The 18983-nt window shown below is 47.4% G+C and overlaps 2 protein-coding genes across 2 annotated transcripts; one reads left to right on the top strand and one right to left on the bottom strand.

Moving 5' to 3' along the window:
* The first annotated feature begins 757 nt into the window (after nucleotides 1–757).
* On the top strand, nucleotides 758–7384 carry nmnat2 (nicotinamide nucleotide adenylyltransferase 2). The gene is made up of 11 exons (XM_037457982.2): nucleotides 758–977; nucleotides 2319–2407; nucleotides 2892–2959; nucleotides 3104–3182; nucleotides 3740–3866; nucleotides 3974–4054; nucleotides 4543–4587; nucleotides 4746–4822; nucleotides 5633–5734; nucleotides 5830–5897; nucleotides 6088–7384. The coding sequence occupies exons 1-11, from the start codon at nucleotides 893–895 to the stop codon at nucleotides 6188–6190; spliced, it is 924 nt and encodes a 307-aa protein (XP_037313879.1). The 5' UTR covers nucleotides 758–892; the 3' UTR covers nucleotides 6191–7384.
* A 427-nt stretch (nucleotides 7385–7811) lies between these two features.
* On the bottom strand, nucleotides 7812–18783 carry lamc2 (laminin, gamma 2). Its single transcript, XM_062557968.1, has 21 exons — nucleotides 18242–18783; nucleotides 16001–16177; nucleotides 15804–15921; nucleotides 15548–15663; nucleotides 15293–15424; nucleotides 14588–14777; nucleotides 13771–13883; nucleotides 13206–13598; nucleotides 12836–13069; nucleotides 12507–12643; nucleotides 12025–12184; nucleotides 11742–11947; nucleotides 11384–11463; nucleotides 11164–11301; nucleotides 10917–11061; nucleotides 10678–10827; nucleotides 10475–10589; nucleotides 10127–10323; nucleotides 9530–9688; nucleotides 8612–8711; nucleotides 7812–8527 (listed from the first exon to the last, which is right to left on the bottom strand). Exons 1-21 carry the CDS (start codon nucleotides 18303–18305, stop codon nucleotides 8274–8276), a joined length of 3378 nt encoding a protein of 1125 aa, XP_062413952.1. The 5' UTR covers nucleotides 18306–18783; the 3' UTR covers nucleotides 7812–8273.
* Between the last annotated feature and the right edge of the window lie 200 nt (nucleotides 18784–18983).

The following is an 18983-nucleotide window of genomic DNA, read 5'->3' as shown; positions in this document are numbered from 1 at the left end:
AAGGAGAAGCAGGAGGAGGATTAGTCAATTAGAAATAACATGTCAGATCCATTGTGGTAAATACTTGCGTTTGTACGTTTGTTGTGGATTCGCTTTGTTTTCTTTTTAAAGTTGATCTTATTTATTCTATCTATTGAATAAATGAAATCAAACCTCAAATGAAATAATATCTGTTCAATGAAAAAAGACAAAACAGAACGAGTCCTTTTTTTTTTTTTCCTGCCTTTTGAATTTGTGCGTTTTGTCAATCAAATCAAAAACTTAACGAATTAACAGTGAAAAGTAATAAATAAACAACACTTTTTCGTAGCTAATTAATAAAACGTAATGTGTATTACATCTTATCCTTTTTGGAATATGCTGCATAGTTGAGATCCGTTTGATAATGAACAACCAGTATTATATAAATATTACAGTATTCGTTGATGGGTTCTCAGTACTTTAACTTTCATTGAAGCATAGTAATACTCCTTAGTAATACTCCTGATTAATACTGAGTATTCATATTGACAAACACGTCTGTGTTATTCCGTAGTAACACTGAGATGCTGCATCAGGAATCATGTGACTGTCTCTTTAAGGGGAAGCTGATTCATGCCGCAGACTCTCTCCCCTCCCTCCCTCTCTCTCTCTCTCTCTCTCTCTCTCCTCTCCCACTCCCTCTCTCTCCCTCTCTCTCTCCCTCTCTCTCCCCCTCCTCTCTCTCTCCCTCTCTCTCTCCCCCCCCCTCCTCTCTCCCCCTCCCTCTCTCCCCCTCCCTCTCCCTCTCTCTCCCCCTCCTCTCTCCCTCTCTCTCTCTCAGTAGGCGGCCGCCCGCGACAAACAACCGACCCGCACACCGGCACCGGAACCGGACCGGGGACACACGGGAGGAAGGACACCGGGAGGAAAGATGACGGAACGCAGTCAGACCCACGTGATCCTGCTGTCCTGCGGCAGTTTCAACCCCATCACCAAGGGACACATCCACATGTTCGGTGAGCATCTGCGCCGTGTTTTTTTTTGGGGGGGGGGGGGCGCTGTCCCGCTGGCTGGTGCTGAAATGGACGACGGCTCCGCACGGAACGAGACCCGGCAGAGAGCAGACGATCCCCGGTAGAGTGAGAGGCGGTTACCCGGTGTGTTGTGTTCTTTCCGCGGGGCCTCGACGTGTCGCAGCCCGCGGAAAGAACACGCCTCGACCACGTCGGTGCCTTGCTCAGCGGCTCCTGCGTCACTGGCTGAATTATTCACTGAATTATTAATGACTCATCAATAAACTCATATTATATGACGAGTTCACACCTACGCTACGTAGTACACAGTATACATAGTATACACAATACAGCACACAGTACTGTACATGGTATACACCATAAGTACACAGTATACACAGCACAATATCCAGTACACAGTTTAGTACACAGCATACACAGTACAATATACATAACAAAGAACACAGTGCATAGTACCAGCAGTAAAGTACCACGTACACAGTGCAATAGTACAGTACACAGTATACAGTCAGTACAGTCCAGTACTCTGACGAGGATGTTGAGATGCAGCAGCCATGTTTCCATGGTGACCTACTTCCAGCAGCTCCTCCTCCTCCTTCTTCTTCATCTTCTTTTTCTTCTTCTTCTTCTTCACAGCCCGCCGCTTAACAACCTCTTCGTCTTCTGGTCAAACTTCTTATTGAGGAGCCGATTCTCGTCTTAGAATAATCATCTTCCTCTCATCCTGTCACCGATGATGTCACTTTGAATACGTCACAAAGTGGTCGAAGTCTCTTTAGTCACACTGGCTTAAACATTTTAAATGAGACACACCTTTAATTTTGAAAAGTAAAAAGAAAGTTAGACACATCTTTGTAAACCAACATACTACAATATATAAATGACTGTACTGTTGTAGGGTGAATGCAGGTATATTGGGACATCAGGTCATTTGGGACAGCAGAAAGAAAAAGCATTTTACTTGGTAAAGTTAGTGGTGCTGATACAAGAAGCTGTTAAACTTAGGACTAAAGTCACATGACATAACGTAGGTGACATTACAGAAGAAGCAAAAATGCTTTTTCCTGATGCTGTCCCAAATCCCAAGATATGTGAATTCACCTTACTGCGTGTACTGTGGTGTGTCTAAAGTGTACTTCGTTGTGTCTGTTGAGTACTGTATTATGTATAATATGTACTGTGTCTACTGGATTCTGTACTATACACACTGTGTACTGTGCACACTGTGTACTGTACTATAGCCACTGTGTGGTACATAGAGTGCAGTCCTTGTTGTACTTGATCTGACGTACTCAGTTCCCTTTGTGCTTCATGTGTTCACAGAGAAAGCCAGAGAGTACCTGCACACGACGGGTCGCTTCATCGTGATCGGAGGAATCATCTCACCGGTCCACGACTCCTACGGAAAACCTGTGAGTCCTTCCTACTGAGTACTCAGTCCTACTGTGAAGAAACACACAGTATGAATAATAAATACTTAAAGAAAGTAAGTAAGATGAAAGAAAGTATTCTGATGATTATAATACTCCACACTATGTACTACGCAGACAGTGCTGGAGGAAGTATTCAGTTCCTCTCGTGCAGGGAAATATGATCAAATACAACGTTACAGTAAAAGTATTAATACCACATAGTACACATTGAATGTTACAGTAAAAGTATTAAAATCACACAGTACACATATAATGTCATAGTAAAAGTATTAATACCACACAGTACACATATAATGTCATGGTAAAAGTATTAATACCACACAGTACACATAGAATGTCATGGTAAAAGTATTAATACCACACAGTACACATAGAATGTCATGGTAAAAGTATTAATGTCCTTGTATCTTGATGTGTCATGTGACCTAGTGGCCTCACAGCAGACATACCTTTGTGTCTTCAGGGTTTGGTTCCCAGCAGACATCGTCTCACCATGTGTCAGCTGGCCGTGCAGTCCTCTGATTGGATCAGGTGAGTCTCCTCTGGAGGTAGGAGACCTCATCCCAGTCTCAGTATCTCATATTAGGAGATGATAAGTTATATTATGACGTGTCAATTGTTGGATGTTGAGTTGTTGCAGCCTTTGAACCCTCTGTATTCATCATTGTGATTTAGGGTGGACCCTTGGGAGAGTTACCAGGACACCTGGCAGACAACCTGCAGCGTTCTGGAGCACCACCGTGACCTGATGAAGGTGAGGACGCGTTCATCCAGCGTTGGCACAGTGGTGCCAAACGGAGATCAGATCACCGACCCTTTTAAAGGGAATGTGAAGTCGGGACGTAGGCGCTCAGGATCCACATCGTGCCCTCTCTGGTGGAGGAGCACCGGTGCAGAAGGTGTCGTTCTATCGACAGTTGGTTGGGCTCACAGCTGTGGCCCCGATGCGACTGGCAGTCTCTGGCTCTTGGTTGTGCCTGTTTACCTTCTTAGAGTCTCTGGGGGCCTTCTGGAAAGGTTGGCTTGATACTCTTATCGACCTGCTCAGGGACCGCAACCCTCATGTCAACAATGGAGACACCTGGACGTGGGGTGATCTGGACACAGCTGCTATTTAGTTATCAGACTTTCATGCTGCTCACGGATTGGTCGTAAACAAACGCCGCGTTGGAGCACGTTGGAGCACGTTGGAGCACGTTGGAGCACGTTGGAGCACGTTGGAGCACGTTGGAGCACGTTGGAGCACGTTGGAGCCTAAAGTTGAAGTTCTGCGTGGTGATATCATCGGATCTGTTGATGTTTTCTTTCCAGAGAGTCACCGGCTGCATTCTGTCCAACGTCAACACGCCATCGATGACTCCTGTGATTGGTCAGCCACAGAACCAGACGCCCCCCGTCTACCAGGACCACGGCAACATCAATCACAAGCCGTCAGCCCGTGAGTCGCCTTCCTCCATGTTCACCCATCAGTGAGGGTTGAAGCCTCAGACGGGGATTTGTTGATGTTTCTCGCCTCACTCTTGTCTCCTGCTGCTGCCTCCTCAGTCAAGCTGTGGGGGAAGGTCAGCGAGAGCTTCGGAAAGATCTGCTGCGTCCGTCCTCACATCGAACGCTTTACCTTCGTCGGTGAGTCGGAAAGTTCACTTTCAGAAAGGAGGAAACAAACTGGGATGGTCAGTTGCCGCGACAACAAGGTCCTTGTTCCATCACACCCACTAGTTGGTTTCTAAAACCCTTTCACATTTACAGCTGCATGAATTGGTTTTTTTTATCACTTTTATCACAAAAAAAACTGTAAACACAATTGTGTTAGCACAGCTCTACATTGAGCAGACATACGTAGATAACATACATCAATAACTACCTTTGGAGTTCTATCCGGGGTCCTCTATATTCAAAATCTAGTTCAAACAAACATAAGCCATGAACCCAAATCAAAAGTAGCTGTGGCTCATGTTACCAACAAGTTTCTCAACTGCACATCCAGCTGTGAAACATGAAACAAGATGATTCACGAGCCGCTGAATGGAAGTCCAACATTCTCTCTTTTAGCTCGGCTTTTGTTCTCCTCCTCGGTCTCTTAATCCCCTTTGTGTTGTGTTTTGTTGTGTCAGATGAAAACGCTAACCTGGGGACGGCCATGAGGTACGAGGAGATCGGTGAGTCTCTCTGAAGCCTGAACAAACTCCTGTGTGGTGTCCTTCCTGCTGTGTCTGACTCCTTCTGGTTTGCTCGTATCCAGTAAACTTGTTGTTTACCCAGTAAACATGTTGTTTACTGAGGACGTGTCTCTCTCCCGCCTGTTTGTCGTCTGTAGAGTTACGCATCTTGCTCCTGTGTGGAAGTGATCTCCTGGAGTCCTTCTGCATCCCTGGTCTGTGGAAGGACAGTGATGTAAGCACACGCTAGCCCCGCCCCTAACCCACCTGTAGCCCCCCCCCCCCCCCTTGCTATTTCCCCCCAACAGGTCATTTCGATGGTTGACAAAGGAAATCGAATGTGGCGTTACTCGTCTCTCAGGCTGCTAACGTGCCGAACATCATGCTATATGAATGCTGTTAGCAAGCCACCAGAAATGAATTCAAGGGTTCAAATCACATGGAACCAGTATAATAATTTGTCATTTTATTTTAAATTCAAGGATTTATAATTTAATTTTAAAAATGTCTTCTTCTTCTTTGTAACACATCTCATGTATCGAGGAAAGAAACAGAGCTTCTGATTGGACCAATCTTCTTCTTGTCAAATTGTGAGCAGATAGGGAGCAACCCTAACCCTCCTGAGTGGGTCAGACCAGAGTTTAAAGGTTTCCACCTGAGAGGCTTTGTGACTCGTAAATGTAAATGTTTAGTAAAGAGCTAGAATGTTGTGTTCTTTTTAAGAGTTATTCTTTGTGTCTGTACGGCGTTGTGCTTCACACTGAAGCTGCGACTCGTGGGCTGAACTCTCTGGTGACTCGTCGCCGTCAGTGTTCGTCCACTGAAAGAGTCGTTTATCGTCATCATCTTCATTTGAAGTTTACCTCTTTAGTTACGTACACGGTGAGGAGCTGCAGCCCCTTCCTTCGGTAATGGACCACATTTAAACAACTTGGGTCATAGCTCTACAGAAGGAAGGAGAAGCCTAGTTCTCTTTGCACATCTGCAGAGGTTCACCGTGCTGAGCGTTGAGTACCGACTGGAGGTGTTGTTCCTGTGGTTTCAGATGGAGGTGATTGTGGGGGATTTCGGAATGGTCGTGGTTCCTCGTGACGGAGCCGACACGGAGAGGATCATGAACCACTCATCTGTCCTCCGCAAGTTCAAGGTCGACATCTCTGCTGCACTCTGCAATCCGTCTGGCGGAGAAACGTCCTCCTTTTGTGGTCTTCTCTGATTTCTTCTTCTTCTCCTTGTTCTCAGGACAACATCACTGTGGTGAAGGACGGCATGAGCCACCCGATGTCCATGGTCAGCTCCACCAAGAGCAGGTGATGATGGTTGTTAGGGTTGGGTACATCACAAATATGGATGTAGAACGTTTCCTTACTTACAGATGTTCGCTGGTCTACCAAATGCTCTTCAGTTTATCAGATGCTCTTTAGTTACCTGTACGTGGTTGTATAGGACTGTGATATAGTGTAATAACCTGAGTTCCTTACTGCCCCCCCTCCCCCTCAGACTGGCCCTGCAGCACGGTGACGGCCATGTTGTGGACTACCTGAGTCAGCCCGTCATCGACTACATCCTGCAGAGTCAGCTGTACATCAACGCCTCCGGCTAGAGACCACAACCTGCATGAGAACAGGGAGTGTGAAGGGGGAGGGGCTACCTATGACATCACCTATATAAATATAACAACCCTCCCACTCCCAACACCAAAACGTCCTTCTCTTTCTTCTATGTCAAACATGCACTCTTCTGTGTGGAGCATTCTGTCTGTGTCATGTGACGTCACCATCAGGGGGGTCATGTTGGGGGGGGGTGTCATGAGGTAAACTCGGAGGGCTGCAGACGTATTAGAGGCGTATTGCTCCACCGACAGTGAAGGCAGCGTTTCCCCACTATGTTCTGTCTTTGTTGTTCGGAGGTGCATGCTAAGTGTTCCTGGGGCAGGTGGGTGGAAAAAACGTGCCAGAACCGGGTTAGTGTTTCGCTAAAAAGGGAGCGGGGTGATGTCCAGAGAGTCTCCAATTACTTCCTCGTATCAATAATATTGTTTCTGAATGGTGGTCCCCCTCCCTCATTTTTCTATCATGTCTTAACTCAAACTACAAATATAGATAATCAAGAAAGTAAGAAAACACCTTATCTAATTAACTTTTTATAATTGCTGATATACCATTTAATGTGACGTGTGTTTGCCGTCTTGGTCACTTCACATAATTTGTTCACGACGCGTAAAAATCGCTTTTTGGCTTTAACTCCAAAAAGACATCTCTGCCTCGTAGCTACACAGATGCTAACATGCTAACAGAAGACACGATCACAATAAGTACGCAAACGAGCGTGAAGCCGTTGTGGCGCGCAACCTTTCGAGAAAATCAACGTGACCTTGGCGACACACACAGTTTGACCTCCGACCTAAAAAGTCGCACAATGAAACCCACGGGAAGATTTAACTGCCGCCCCACATCTTGAGACTTTACGGCGCCAGAAGTCAGTTGACAGGACAACGGTTAACTTTTGCAAAACAAATCCTCAACAGCAGTGTGTTGTTGTCCGCTGTTTATTTCTTGTTCACGTGCTCCTGTTGGCTCTTCTTACCGTAGACTGCATGCTTAGACATGTTTGGATCTGGCATGAACGTTCCTTACTTAGTAAAATGTCATGGTGTGAGCTGAAAACAAACAAAAAAATATAATATATATTTATTTATTCATGTATAAATGTGTGTGTGTGTATGTGTATGTGTTTATTTCGGGTCACTTTCTGTTGACCCATGTAGCTATAAAATAAATCTTGTTTTCTGTATTAATCTGCCTTTTGTTTCACCTACTTCTAATGTGTGTCTTTGCGTGTGTGCTTTTTAGCTAAGGTGATAATTCTTCTATGATTCCATGCTACAGATCATAAGAGCACTAGTACAGTGTAAGCTAGCTATGTAGCACCAGTACAGTGTATGCTAGCTATGTAGCACTAGTGCAGTGTATGCTAGCTATGTAGCACCAGTACAGTATATGCTAGCTATGTAGCACTAGCAGAGTGTATGCTAGCTATGTAGCACTAGCACAGTGTATGTATTAAAATATCACGATTCCCAAATCAGTCAACTGTAGATAAACCCTTGTTATTATAAAAGGTTATTGTATAAATATACTAAATGTATGTCCGCATTAATTTATGCATTGAAACATCAAATATTTCAATCAAAGCAATGAAAGACGAGACCACGGACACAGAAATCAGAAAATAGTGCAGCAGGTTTTATTTTTAAGTAGTTTAAATACATAAACACATTTCGGTTGATTTCAATGACAACAGAAGTAAAAAATATGTGAAAAGATTCAGGAAATGCACCTTTTGTACACCTATAAATAGAACATGTTTACATACATTAGAAGTTGTGTGCATGAATTAGCAGAGATATCCAACATTACGTATTTCTTTTGCTCAACATTTTGCTCCGCTAAGCCATGATACCAAATTGCATTGTGGGAAATATAGGATCCAGCGTTTGTTGCAATCACAAAAGCTAAAGACTCAGGCTAAATTCCTCATAAATGGTTATAAATAAAGATGTTTTAATGTCCCTTTGCGGTATTTTTCACATAACATTGTACTAATACTATTGTTAATTAGCGCGTTTAGCAGCAGGACAAACACTGTGTGATAAAAGTAGAAAGCTCCAGGTGGTCTGAGGGTCCTCAGGCCTCTTCGATGGGGGGGCTGTTGAAGCAGCCCTTGGGGACCGCATTCAGGATGTCCTCCAAGTTTTTAATGTCCACCAGTATCATGTCAATGTCCAGGTTGATGCCGCTCAGCCGGCGGCGCTGGGCCTCCTCCTGCTCCTCCATGTCCCTTAGCCGGGGACCCAGGCGGCTGTCCACGTTGCTTCGAGCGTCAGCCACAGACTTCTCCAGGCGCGCCAGCTGCGTCTCGTCCACAGCTCCGGCCTGGTCTAAGGACGAAGAGGAGGAGAAAGGGTAAATATCTGCGCTCAGGGATCAAGGCTCAAGAGAGAGGAGAGAGAGGCTGAACTCACTGAAGTTGGCAAGCAGACGGCCAATGTCGCCCAGGGTTTTTTCTACGGAAGCTCGGGTCCTGATGGTGTTGTTCAAAGCTTCGGTTGCTTCAACGGCCGCCTGCAGAGTGAAACATTCACGTGGCGATCAAGTTCTGATTTACTCCTGCTTTGTCCAATCTGTTCAGACTTTTTTTCCTTTTACTAGTTGGTTGGCTCCGTTGTGTTGTCAGGGTCTTACGCAAAGTGGCAGGTATGACATTAAATTACCGTTTTCAGGGTAAAGAAACCCTTGACTTCTTTCAGATACCAGCCACCCATTGGCAGTGGAGTTCCAGCTGCTTCTTTCTGGCCTAAAGCAATACTAAGTATTTTTTGTCTATTATAGTTATTATATATATACATATGTGCTTCCTGCACTACAAAGTGCCCCCCCCCCCCCTGGCTCCTGGCGTAGATCATAGAAATAAAGATTGTGAAAACTTAATAATTTAACACGTTTTATTCTTGCAAAAAGAGCTACCAAGTCAGAAAAGAGTATGGAGCCAGCACACAGATTAGCCAAGTGCAACCTCTCCTTGAATCCTATACAACCCAATGATGGCTCCATATAAGGTATGGGTCACTCCTATACAACCCAATGATGGCCCCATATAAGGTATGGATCACTCCTATACAACCCAATGATAGCCCCATTTAAGTATGGGTAAATCCTATACAACCCAATGATGGCCCTATATAAGGTATGGGTCACTTCTATACAACCCAATGATGGCTCCATATAAGGTATGGGTCACTCCTATACAACCCAATGATGGCTTCATATAAGGTATGGGTCACTCCTATACAACCCAATGATGGCCCCATATAAGGTATGGGTCAATCCTGAGTCTAACTAATTTTCCATCTCAGGGTATAATTTATAGTGTAAAAACGTACCTCCCGGGCGTCGGCCTCAAGCAACCTGGCTTCTCTCAGCTCTGATCCTAGCAATCCTGCAGTGTTTGAGGCCTTCTTCTTCAGGTCTTGAGAGTCCTCGTTTAGTTTGGTGGCTTCATCCAGCAGACCAGCGAGGGGAGGTAAAGATCCAAATGTTCCCTTAAGAGAAAAGAAGGTGTGGCAAATAAAGACAACAATATAACTCGGGGGTTATAGTAGTCGTTGTGGACGGACCGGGTAGTCTGCGCATGGCAAAAAATATGGATGTGGACCACTGATTTAGCGTATTCAATACCAGCATTCCATCTCAACAAAACTTTCCAAAAACGGATAAGAAAGAAGAAAAACGTATCCACAGTAGAGTGGTGCCAGAAAAGAACTATATCAAACACCAGCGTGGAGTATTTAGATTTAGAGAGACTGAACCTACGAGGAGGTTAACAGTCTTTGAACTGCACATTTAAAAGCAGGTAACGTTGCCCCCTCCGAGTAACGGGATCGATAATTGGTCTGATTTAGATTAGACGGAGCCAGAGTTTGTCTGTCTGTGTCTTCGCTGTCCGTCTACCTGTGTGTTGGTATTTGGTAGGTTTTTACCTCCAGACCGTTCACCAGGTCCTTCAGCGCGCCGATGGTTCCGGAAGCCTCGTCAAAGTCTTTGGAGACGTCCTGCAGGACGGCGTCTGTGTCTGCATTGTTGCGGATGGCCTGCTGGACAGTGGCGTTGATGCCAGGGAGACGCTGGATGGCAGTGTCGGCCAGAGCTCTGCTGTCCTCAATCTGCTGGCCGAAGCCTACAGAGGAAGACGAGGAGAAAGAGTTAATAGAGCAAGCAGCCTGTCTTTACGCCTGTCGGTTTTTCTTTCTCCTTGCCTGTACGTCTACAAGACTGTCTGCCTCTCTGCCTGTCTCTCTCTCTCTATCTTTCTCTACCTGTCTGTTTACCTCTCAGGTTGCTCAGGGCGTTGTCCAGCTCCTTGGTGTTGCCATTGATGCGTCTCAGAGCCTCCTCTGTGTCGGCCTTGGCCACATTGACTCTGTCCAGAAGGTTGTTGAAAGTCTCCAAAGACAAAAAACAACTTAACTCAACTAATTAGTTCCCCCCCAGCCCCTTTGGATATTTAATCCTTCCCATGATGCTTCAGTACCTGCTGGGCGTCCTTGCCCTCTGTCAGCAGTTGCTCGGTGAGGTCCTTGTTGCGCTGCACATCGTCCTGCAGCGCCTCCAGGTCGGAGATATCCGCGTCCACCGTCGGCTTCAGGTCATTCAACCTGGTCACCATGTTGTCCGCCTGCCCCTGTGCATGGGAGATCACAATATGACCCTTGAGTGACTCCTGAAATCTGGAGGACTCGTTGGTGTCTAATGTGGACATCTTGGTCTCACATTCAGGGGAGACGGGAGGTTTCGTTCCATGTTGGCGATCTCCTTCAGCATGCCGTCCGCCATGTTGCTCTCGTCCGCGGCCTCGCCACTAAGCCGGGTTGCCTGGTTCTCCAGACCCTTCACTTGTGCCGAGGTCTTATCGTACCTGGGTATGAGGAATCCATTGGCTCAGCGGGGTGATCCCTTGGACTAGTAGTGCCACAACACCCCCTGTTAGAAACTCTTAAGTGGAGGAGCTTAGACTCACATAGTTTGGAGATCTCCGATCAGCTCCTTGACCTTGTTCTCTTTGTTCATGAGGGTGCGAACGAGAGCCAGACTCTTCTCCGAGTTGCTCAGAGCTTCGTTGGCGCTTCGCTGGACCTCATCTGCCGTCGCCGTATGTCTGTGGGTTAGGACAGGACGTGATGAAGGCTGGGGTAGACTTTCACAATCAATTCCCCATGAAAACAACACGACGGACTCACTTGTCAGCCAGACTGACGGCCGTCTCCTTCAGAGACGAGAAGATGTCGGACCCCTGTAAAGCATCTCCCTGAGGAATCTCCTGAGAGAAAGGAAGAGACCGAGGGGCTGTTTAAGAGTACCATCGTCATCAAGACCTTCCTCCTCATCACAACAGTTCTTCACCACACCCTTCTAGTTACTACCTGAACCACTTTGTTTTATATTGATCTTGTTCAACCCAATGAAATTCCTACTTGTTCTGATTCATCAGAAGTCTTTGTCAGTAACTGAAGATTGAAATCCAACGGGACGGTATGTTTATTAGTAGAAAAACACATTTATTCTCCTTCAAACTCCTGATGGGACATGCTCACTTACAGCTGATCTGAGGTCAGCCTTGGCTTTGTCCAGTTTGCGTTTCATGTCCTCCATGAGACTCCGAATCTCCTCCACCTTTGTCTTGTACGTCCGCTGCTGTCGTTTGACCTTGTCGGCCGTGTCACCGATGTTTTGGAGGAGCCGGCCCTCAGCCAGCTGACTTCGGCTGATGGACGACAGGCGGCTCTGCAGGTTCTTCTCCAGTCCTGTGGGACCCGCCATGCATTTGTCATTGTGCACCAAGTGAGTGATGGGCCTAAAATAGAGCGAACGAGCCTCTCACCTTCCAGCAACTCTGTGTCATACTGCAAGTCGTCCACCAGCTCCTCAATGGCCCTCAGTGTTGCCTCCATCTGATCCCTGCTGGCCGGATTCAAACCCCCGGCGTCCTTGTCTGACAACAGGAGCTCCAGCTCCTTCAGCTTGCCGGGGTATGTCTCCATCTGGAACAAGTTCAAGCGACTTGTTCAGACCAGTTTGTTTCACCGGATTTCCATCCCGGCGCCTTGAGTGTGATGTGAGGACAGCGGGTGGTCCGCTACTAACAGGGTTACCACACCAAAACCAAAGTTTATGACCACATAGTCAGACGATCAATGAATCTTTTGCATCACCGTCTGACCCTTAAGATATTTCAACTTCTGTTATAATTCAAATGATCTTCTCACAGAAATACATTATTTGAGCATACAAATCATCCCCTGCATTATTTTCTTAATCTTGTGAGTCCCTCCCACAAACTGATCTGACCGGTGAACCCGTTACCTTCGTCCTGATGGGGCTGAAACAGGCGGGGCAGTCGGCCTTCAGGCACCTCAGACCCTCGTAGCCGGTTCTGCAGCGACAGCGACCCGAGTCGTCACACTGTCTGGACTCGGAGCCCTGGGGGTCGCAGTCACACGCTGGCCCACGAAAACCAGAGAGGGAACAACTTAGGTTCCTCCCCTCAATACATTATATCAACAAATTCATCTCAAATCAGAAACATATGCTTTGCCTTTAGATCTCAAAGATGCCAAACTGTTTCCACAGCGATATTTACGTGACACAAAATAATGATTCATTATTTGCTTGATTGTTAAGTTAGGTGTTACGTTTGCAGGCGTCGGTGGCTCGTTGGTGGTAGAAGCCGGGCACGCAGTCCTCGCAGCTGGATCCTGTCGTGTTGTTCAAACACTTCAGACATTCGCCGCTGATGCGGTCGCAGCTTCCCGCCACGCCAACGTCGATGTGTCCGTTACACCGGCAGGGCCGGCAGATCTGCTGCACCACGTCACCTCGTGGAGGGCCGCCGTAAAAACCCTCAATGCAGACGTTGCAGCGAGGACCTGAGGGCATGTTTTACAGATGTTTCGTTTTTATTATGTGTGCAGCAACCCGACTTCAAAAGGACTTGATGGAACACAAGACTCAAGAAGGATGTGGGGGCATCCTGGGACATCATTGAGTGTGGCATGGACCAACCTGTGGTTCCGGTAGGACAGCGGTCACACTGGGGCACCAGTGAATCGGCAGGCCGCGAGCAGGACACTCCTTCCATACAGGGACACCTCACACAGGCACGAGGCTGCCAGGGGTCGCGGTAGAAGCCCTCCAGGCAGCTGGTCTCTCCGGGCGTCTCATCGGCGGAGTAACAGTCCCCCGTCTGCGGGTCGCAGCCGCCTCCTCTGCAGCTGCAGGGCTCGCAGGGGCTGAAGGCCCCCTCAGCGGGGATCCTGCGCCTGAAGCCGGATGAGCACCGCTCGCAGAACTCGCCATCGTAACCCAGCGGGCAGCTGCAGGTCTGAACCCAGCGGGCCGGGGCGCCATTGGCTCGCAGCGCCGTCACCAGCCGCACGTTGGCGAGGTATCCGCGTCCTGAGAAAACACAACAGGTCAATGAACATGAAGATGCTCTCGCATTTATCCCACATCCAGAGGGGAGTGGAGTCTTGTTTTGGAAAGCTGTGGAAGTGGCAGCTGAAACTGCGAGTGCTGAGAGCAGAACGTTTTGTGAGTAAAAGGAAGAGAAAAAAAAGAAGAAGCGCACCGTTTTCGCCGAACGTGGCCCGGATCTTGACAGCCGTGAGGTTCTGGAGAAGCGTCTGGAACTGATAGGCCGATAGCTGAGGCTTCCACCTGCTGCCGGGCTGCTCATCCAGTCTGTTCATCAGACACAAGGAAGGGTTTACCTTCAGCACCAGTGATGAGCTCAGCTGGAGGCCTGAAAACCTCTGAAACACTGAGCCTTCAGAGTAAAAGCATGTGGAGCTAATACCAAGCGTGGACACTGTAAGTACTACAATGAAAGGTCTTTTATGTAAGAAGTTTAATTTGTTCTGTCATGGCTGGTTCTTTTGCCTATTCAACACCATCAGATTTCCACAAAACAGTAATCTGATGTGCTCCATATTAGAAGTCTAATGATAATCCCGCATTGGTAGTTCAATGCAAAAATGTTTAAAAATCTAATCGCATGAAGTGTGCAGTCCTAAAAATGGAAAAGGTGAGGATAAAAAGGCTTTTTAGAAGTTCTCTCCAGCCTCCGGAGGAAGCCCCTTTGCCCTCCAAGAGGCTTCTGCTGAGTGTTGTTTAAGAGGCTTCTGCTGTTATGTTATTTCATTTTGACATGATAGTTTCATGGATGAAACACTGTGTTTCTGTTGGAGGAGTAAGTCTCTACTTGCTCCGATAACCTCATTAGGATCCTTCAGGAATGTCTCCCCGAGTGAAAAACAAAAACATTTCAGTTGCAACAAGAAAGAAAGGCCCAGCTGAGCCAGCTGAGCCATGTGTGGGCGTTGGATTTAACCAGATTGGAGCACCAGGCGGGTGGGGTTTTTGGCGCCGGCAGTGATGTTTCTTACCTGAAGGTGTAGTTTATTTTCTGGCCACATGGGACAATCGACCGCAGGTCGCCCAGCGAGGCCGCCACCCGGAGGCCGCCGCCCTCCAGCACCACGTCACTGGTGGACGGGTGCCGTACGCCACGGTCCAGACGCAGCGAGAAAGAGAAGTTCTGACCGTAGCTCAGCAACTGATTCCCCAGGTAGGGAGCTGTGAAGGGGAGAGAAAACACCTGGTGAGGAAGGAGGAGACGAGGGACAGAGCGATGTGGGGAGTCAGGAGAAGAGGCAAGGAAGGAGTGGAAGGGTACAAAGGAGGATGTAAGGAAGACAAAGGGAAGAAGGAAAAGGAGTAAAGAGAACAGAAGATGTGGTGGAAAGGACGAAAGACATTTTAAGGAGGTAAAGGAAAGAAGAGAGTTTTTACTAAGGGAAAGGATAGGAAAGAAGGACAAGTAGACATGAAAATAGAATGAGGAAGAATATAAGTGAGGGAAGCAAAGGTTCAAGAGGAGGTAGAGAAGTTTTATTGAAATAAGGATACGTGGTAGGAGGAGATAAGGAGGAAAGGAAGTCAAAAAAGGAAAACAAAGAAGGACATATTGGAAGAGGTAAGGAGGAGACACAAGGAAAGGAAAGAAGGGAGAAAAAACTGGTGAGAAAAGTAGACTTTCACATCAGGATTAAAGAAATGAAAGTCATCAAGGGGGCGGAGTTTTTTCTCACTTGGGGCGTACAGGTAAACAGGCAGGCTGTTTTTGGAGATCACCTCCAGGTCATAGTGCTTCGGTGACCAGCGGAAGTGTACGTCGTTGGGGGTAACGCCCATCGCTGTCGCCGCCCACCAACCGTCCGGACCTGAGCACACAGTCCGTTACAACCAGTGTTCTCCGAAGCTTTTATTTTGAAATCTAACACAGAATCCACTGTTAACCGATGAGATCGGCAGGCAGGGCTTTTATTGTGAAAGGTGAACGATACCTTTGGCAAAGTTGGAGGTGATGCTGTGGATGGAGTAACCGGATTGTGGAGAACATTTGCTGCTATGACCATAACAGAAACACATCTGACTGCCAGGATCCTCTCTGGGCTGACGTCTAAAAGTCACAGCAAACAGGAAGTCAGACCAGAAGTGACTAATTGATTAGGTTTGAATCTTAAGTTTAGGCACTGAAAGGAGTGTCATAAATTAAACAGACTGAAGTAAATGTGGGATCATCTTGGCAGGTTTCTTAACCTTTGCGAGCACCCGTTTGGTCCGAACGGTCCGTCCGGACAGCGGTCACATTTGTCTCCAGTAACTCCATCTTTGCAGCTGCAGCGCCCCCTGCTGTCACACGTGACGCCAACAGAGCCTGAAGGGCAAAGAAAGGTCAGCGATTACTTCCTCCCTTCACACCTTTGGTGAACGTGTTAATTGAAGTGTCTCCTCGCCTGTGGGGTTGCAGCGGCAGGGCGTGCAGCTCTGCGTCGCCCCCACCAGGTTGAAGCCGTCCTTGCAGCGCTCGCAGTGGCGCCCCGCGGTGTTTCCCTGGCAGTCGACGCAGTGCAGCCCCCCGGCGTCCCGGAGGCAGTACTGAGATCGGCCATTGCAGTCGCAGCGCCACGTCGCTGCAGGAGGAGAAGAGGGGCCATCGTTTAGTCCGTTGCTTGTTGTCACAGAAGGTTAGCTTTGTGAAAATGTAACCAACAGATCCTTATTTACTCCCTTGGTGAACTTGGTGTGTAATGCTCCGCTCTCTCTCTTCTCTCATCCTACCTTGATGGCTGCACCTACCGGGTCACCTGGAGAGGTTCTGTGTCGGAACCTTGTCCTCTTACTACTGGAGTTCCCCAGGGCTCCGTCCTGGGTCCCCTCCTCTTCTCTATCTACACCAACTCTTCGGCTCCGTCATTCGCTCACATGGTTTCTCCTACCACAGCCATGCCGATTGACACGCAACTAATTCTCTTCTTCCCTCACACGGATCTCAGCCTGTCTGACTGACATCTCTCCTGGCAGGTCTCCCTGCTCCATTCCACCTCTGCAGCTCATCCAGAATGCAGCGGCTCAACTAGTCTTCAACCTTCCTAAATTCTCCAACACTACTCCACTCCTCTCTTCACTGGTTACCAGTGGCTGCCTCATCCAGTTCAAAGCATCGGTGCTCACGTAGCATGCTGTGAATGGATGAGGTCCAGTCTCCATTCAGGACATGGTGAAACCCTCCATCCCAACATCAAGCTGCTTGTTCCTCCCTCACTGAGAGCAAAACACTGGACTAGATCTCGACTCTTCTAAATGCTAAATGCTTCTAAATGGTGGAAGGAGCTCTGTGATGACATCAGGACCACAGAGAGCCTTCACCTCTTCAGACTAAAGACACACCTCTTCAGAATAAACCTCCACTAAAACACTCACACACTGTAGACCTTAAACTGGACTTATAATGGATCTTATATATAACTAGTTGTACATCGGCTTATTTGATGAAATTGTACTTTCTTGTTCTTCAGAGTTTGTTTCCTTATGGTTGAAATGCACTTATTGTAAGTCGCTTTGGATAAAAGCCTCAGCTAAAAAACATGTGATGTAATGTAAAGAACTGAAATGAGATCAGAACATTTCATTAAAATAAACTATTCTATTTTAATAAAACCGTTTTTCCAGTGTTGGTGTCAGCCAGAATCAGAAGAAGTCAGAAGGAAGCAGACCAGCGTGAAGATTCACAAATGTCTTCAGAGCCGAGCTCAGAGATCCTGAACTAGAGCTGCACCTCGTAGCCCGAAGCAAGACAAATCATCACGGTGTCACACCCACAACCGGCCAACGCCTCGTCTGAGGGATCATCTCACACTCAGGAGCTCCTCAGGCTGCTGCTGTCACTGCTGACAGAACCAAGAACCAGGAACCAGGAACCAGGGTTCAGGGGGAAAACTCGTACTACTGACTACCTCTAGACTACTGTCAGTACTTCCTTTAGTACTACTAAAGCTACTACTAAAGCAAGAACGCAACTCAGAGGATTGAAAAGTTCTAAAGCAAGTACTCACAGTAGTCAAGCGGTGGTCAGTAGTACTAAAGCAGGTACTCACAGTAGTCAAGCGGTGGTCAGTAGTACTAAAGCAGGTACTCACAGTAGTCAAGCGGTGGTCAGTAGTACTAAAGCAGGTACTCACAGTAGTCTAGAGGTGGTCAGTAGTACTAAGGCAGGTACTCACAGTAGTCTAGAGGTGGTCAGTAGTACTAAGGCAGGTACTCACAGTAGTTTAGCGGTGGCCAGTAGTACTAAAGCAAGTACTCACAGTAGTGTGCGGAGGTGGTCAGTAGTACTAAAGCAAGTACTCACAGTAGTCTAGAGGTGGTCAGTAGTACTAAAGCAAGTACTCACAGTAGTCTAGAGGTGGTCAGTAGTACTAAAGCAAGTACTCACAGTAGTCTAGAGGTGGTCAGTAGTACTAAAGCAGGTACTCACAGTAGTGTGCGGAGGTGGTCAGTAGTACTAAAGCAGGTACTCACAGTAGTGTGCGGAGGTGGTCAGTAGTACTAAAGCAGGTACTCACAGTAGTGTGCGGAGGTGGTCAGTAGTACTAAAGCAGGTACTCACAGTAGTGTGCGGAGGTGGTCAGTAGTACTAAAGCAGGTACTCACAGTAGTGTGCGGAGGTGGTCAGTAGTACTAAAGCAGGTACTCACAGTAGTGTGCGGAGGCCTTCAGGGCACACACCAGCACAGCGAGGGTGATCCAGCTGCTCTTCATCGTGGGGTGAATCCTCAGGAGAGAATCAAACTCAGACTTTAGACTTCTGCTCTCAGCGTCGTCTTTTATCTGCAGCCGGCAGGTTCCAACACGCTGCTCACACAGACACACACTGACTCACATGTGACACACACACAGGAAATGACTGTGTGCGTGTGTTGTTCTGGGTCTTGTCCTCCATATTTACATTTTTCTGACACAGAGACAGAAGTGGAAGAGAAGGCCGCTCTGTCCCACTAACACGAATCTCTAGTTGATATTCTCTGATTCAGACGGTTCAGCGTGGAGGAGGACGAACATTCAGCCAATGAAACGTGAGCAGAACATGAAGGACGGATTGAAGGAAGAGGACCAGTCACAAGGAGATGTCCTGTTCCCTCCACAATAAAACCTTCTGTCGTGTCCCGAGACACAAAGTCCTTCATGCATTCATCTCATTAAGACTCCTCTGTGGCCCAAAGCCTCACTCTGTCATCGAAGGTTACGCATGAAATCACTGTAAACTGTAAACTGTGTCCTGAGGTTCAGCCAGACACACCTTGAAAACACACACACACTCACACCATGATCCATCACACACACCCAACGCAATACCTGGTTACACACTTTCCATACCGCAGAGCTGCACAAATACGCTGCTGCAGGGCCTTATTACTGTGTCTCACACGCACACACACA

This window comes from Pungitius pungitius, chromosome 15, assembly GCF_949316345.1.
Source record: "Pungitius pungitius chromosome 15, fPunPun2.1, whole genome shotgun sequence".
NCBI lineage: Eukaryota > Metazoa > Chordata > Actinopteri > Perciformes > Gasterosteidae > Pungitius > Pungitius pungitius.
The sequence above is the reverse complement of the archived record's forward strand: the minus strand, read 5'-3'. Positions and strand labels throughout refer to the sequence as shown.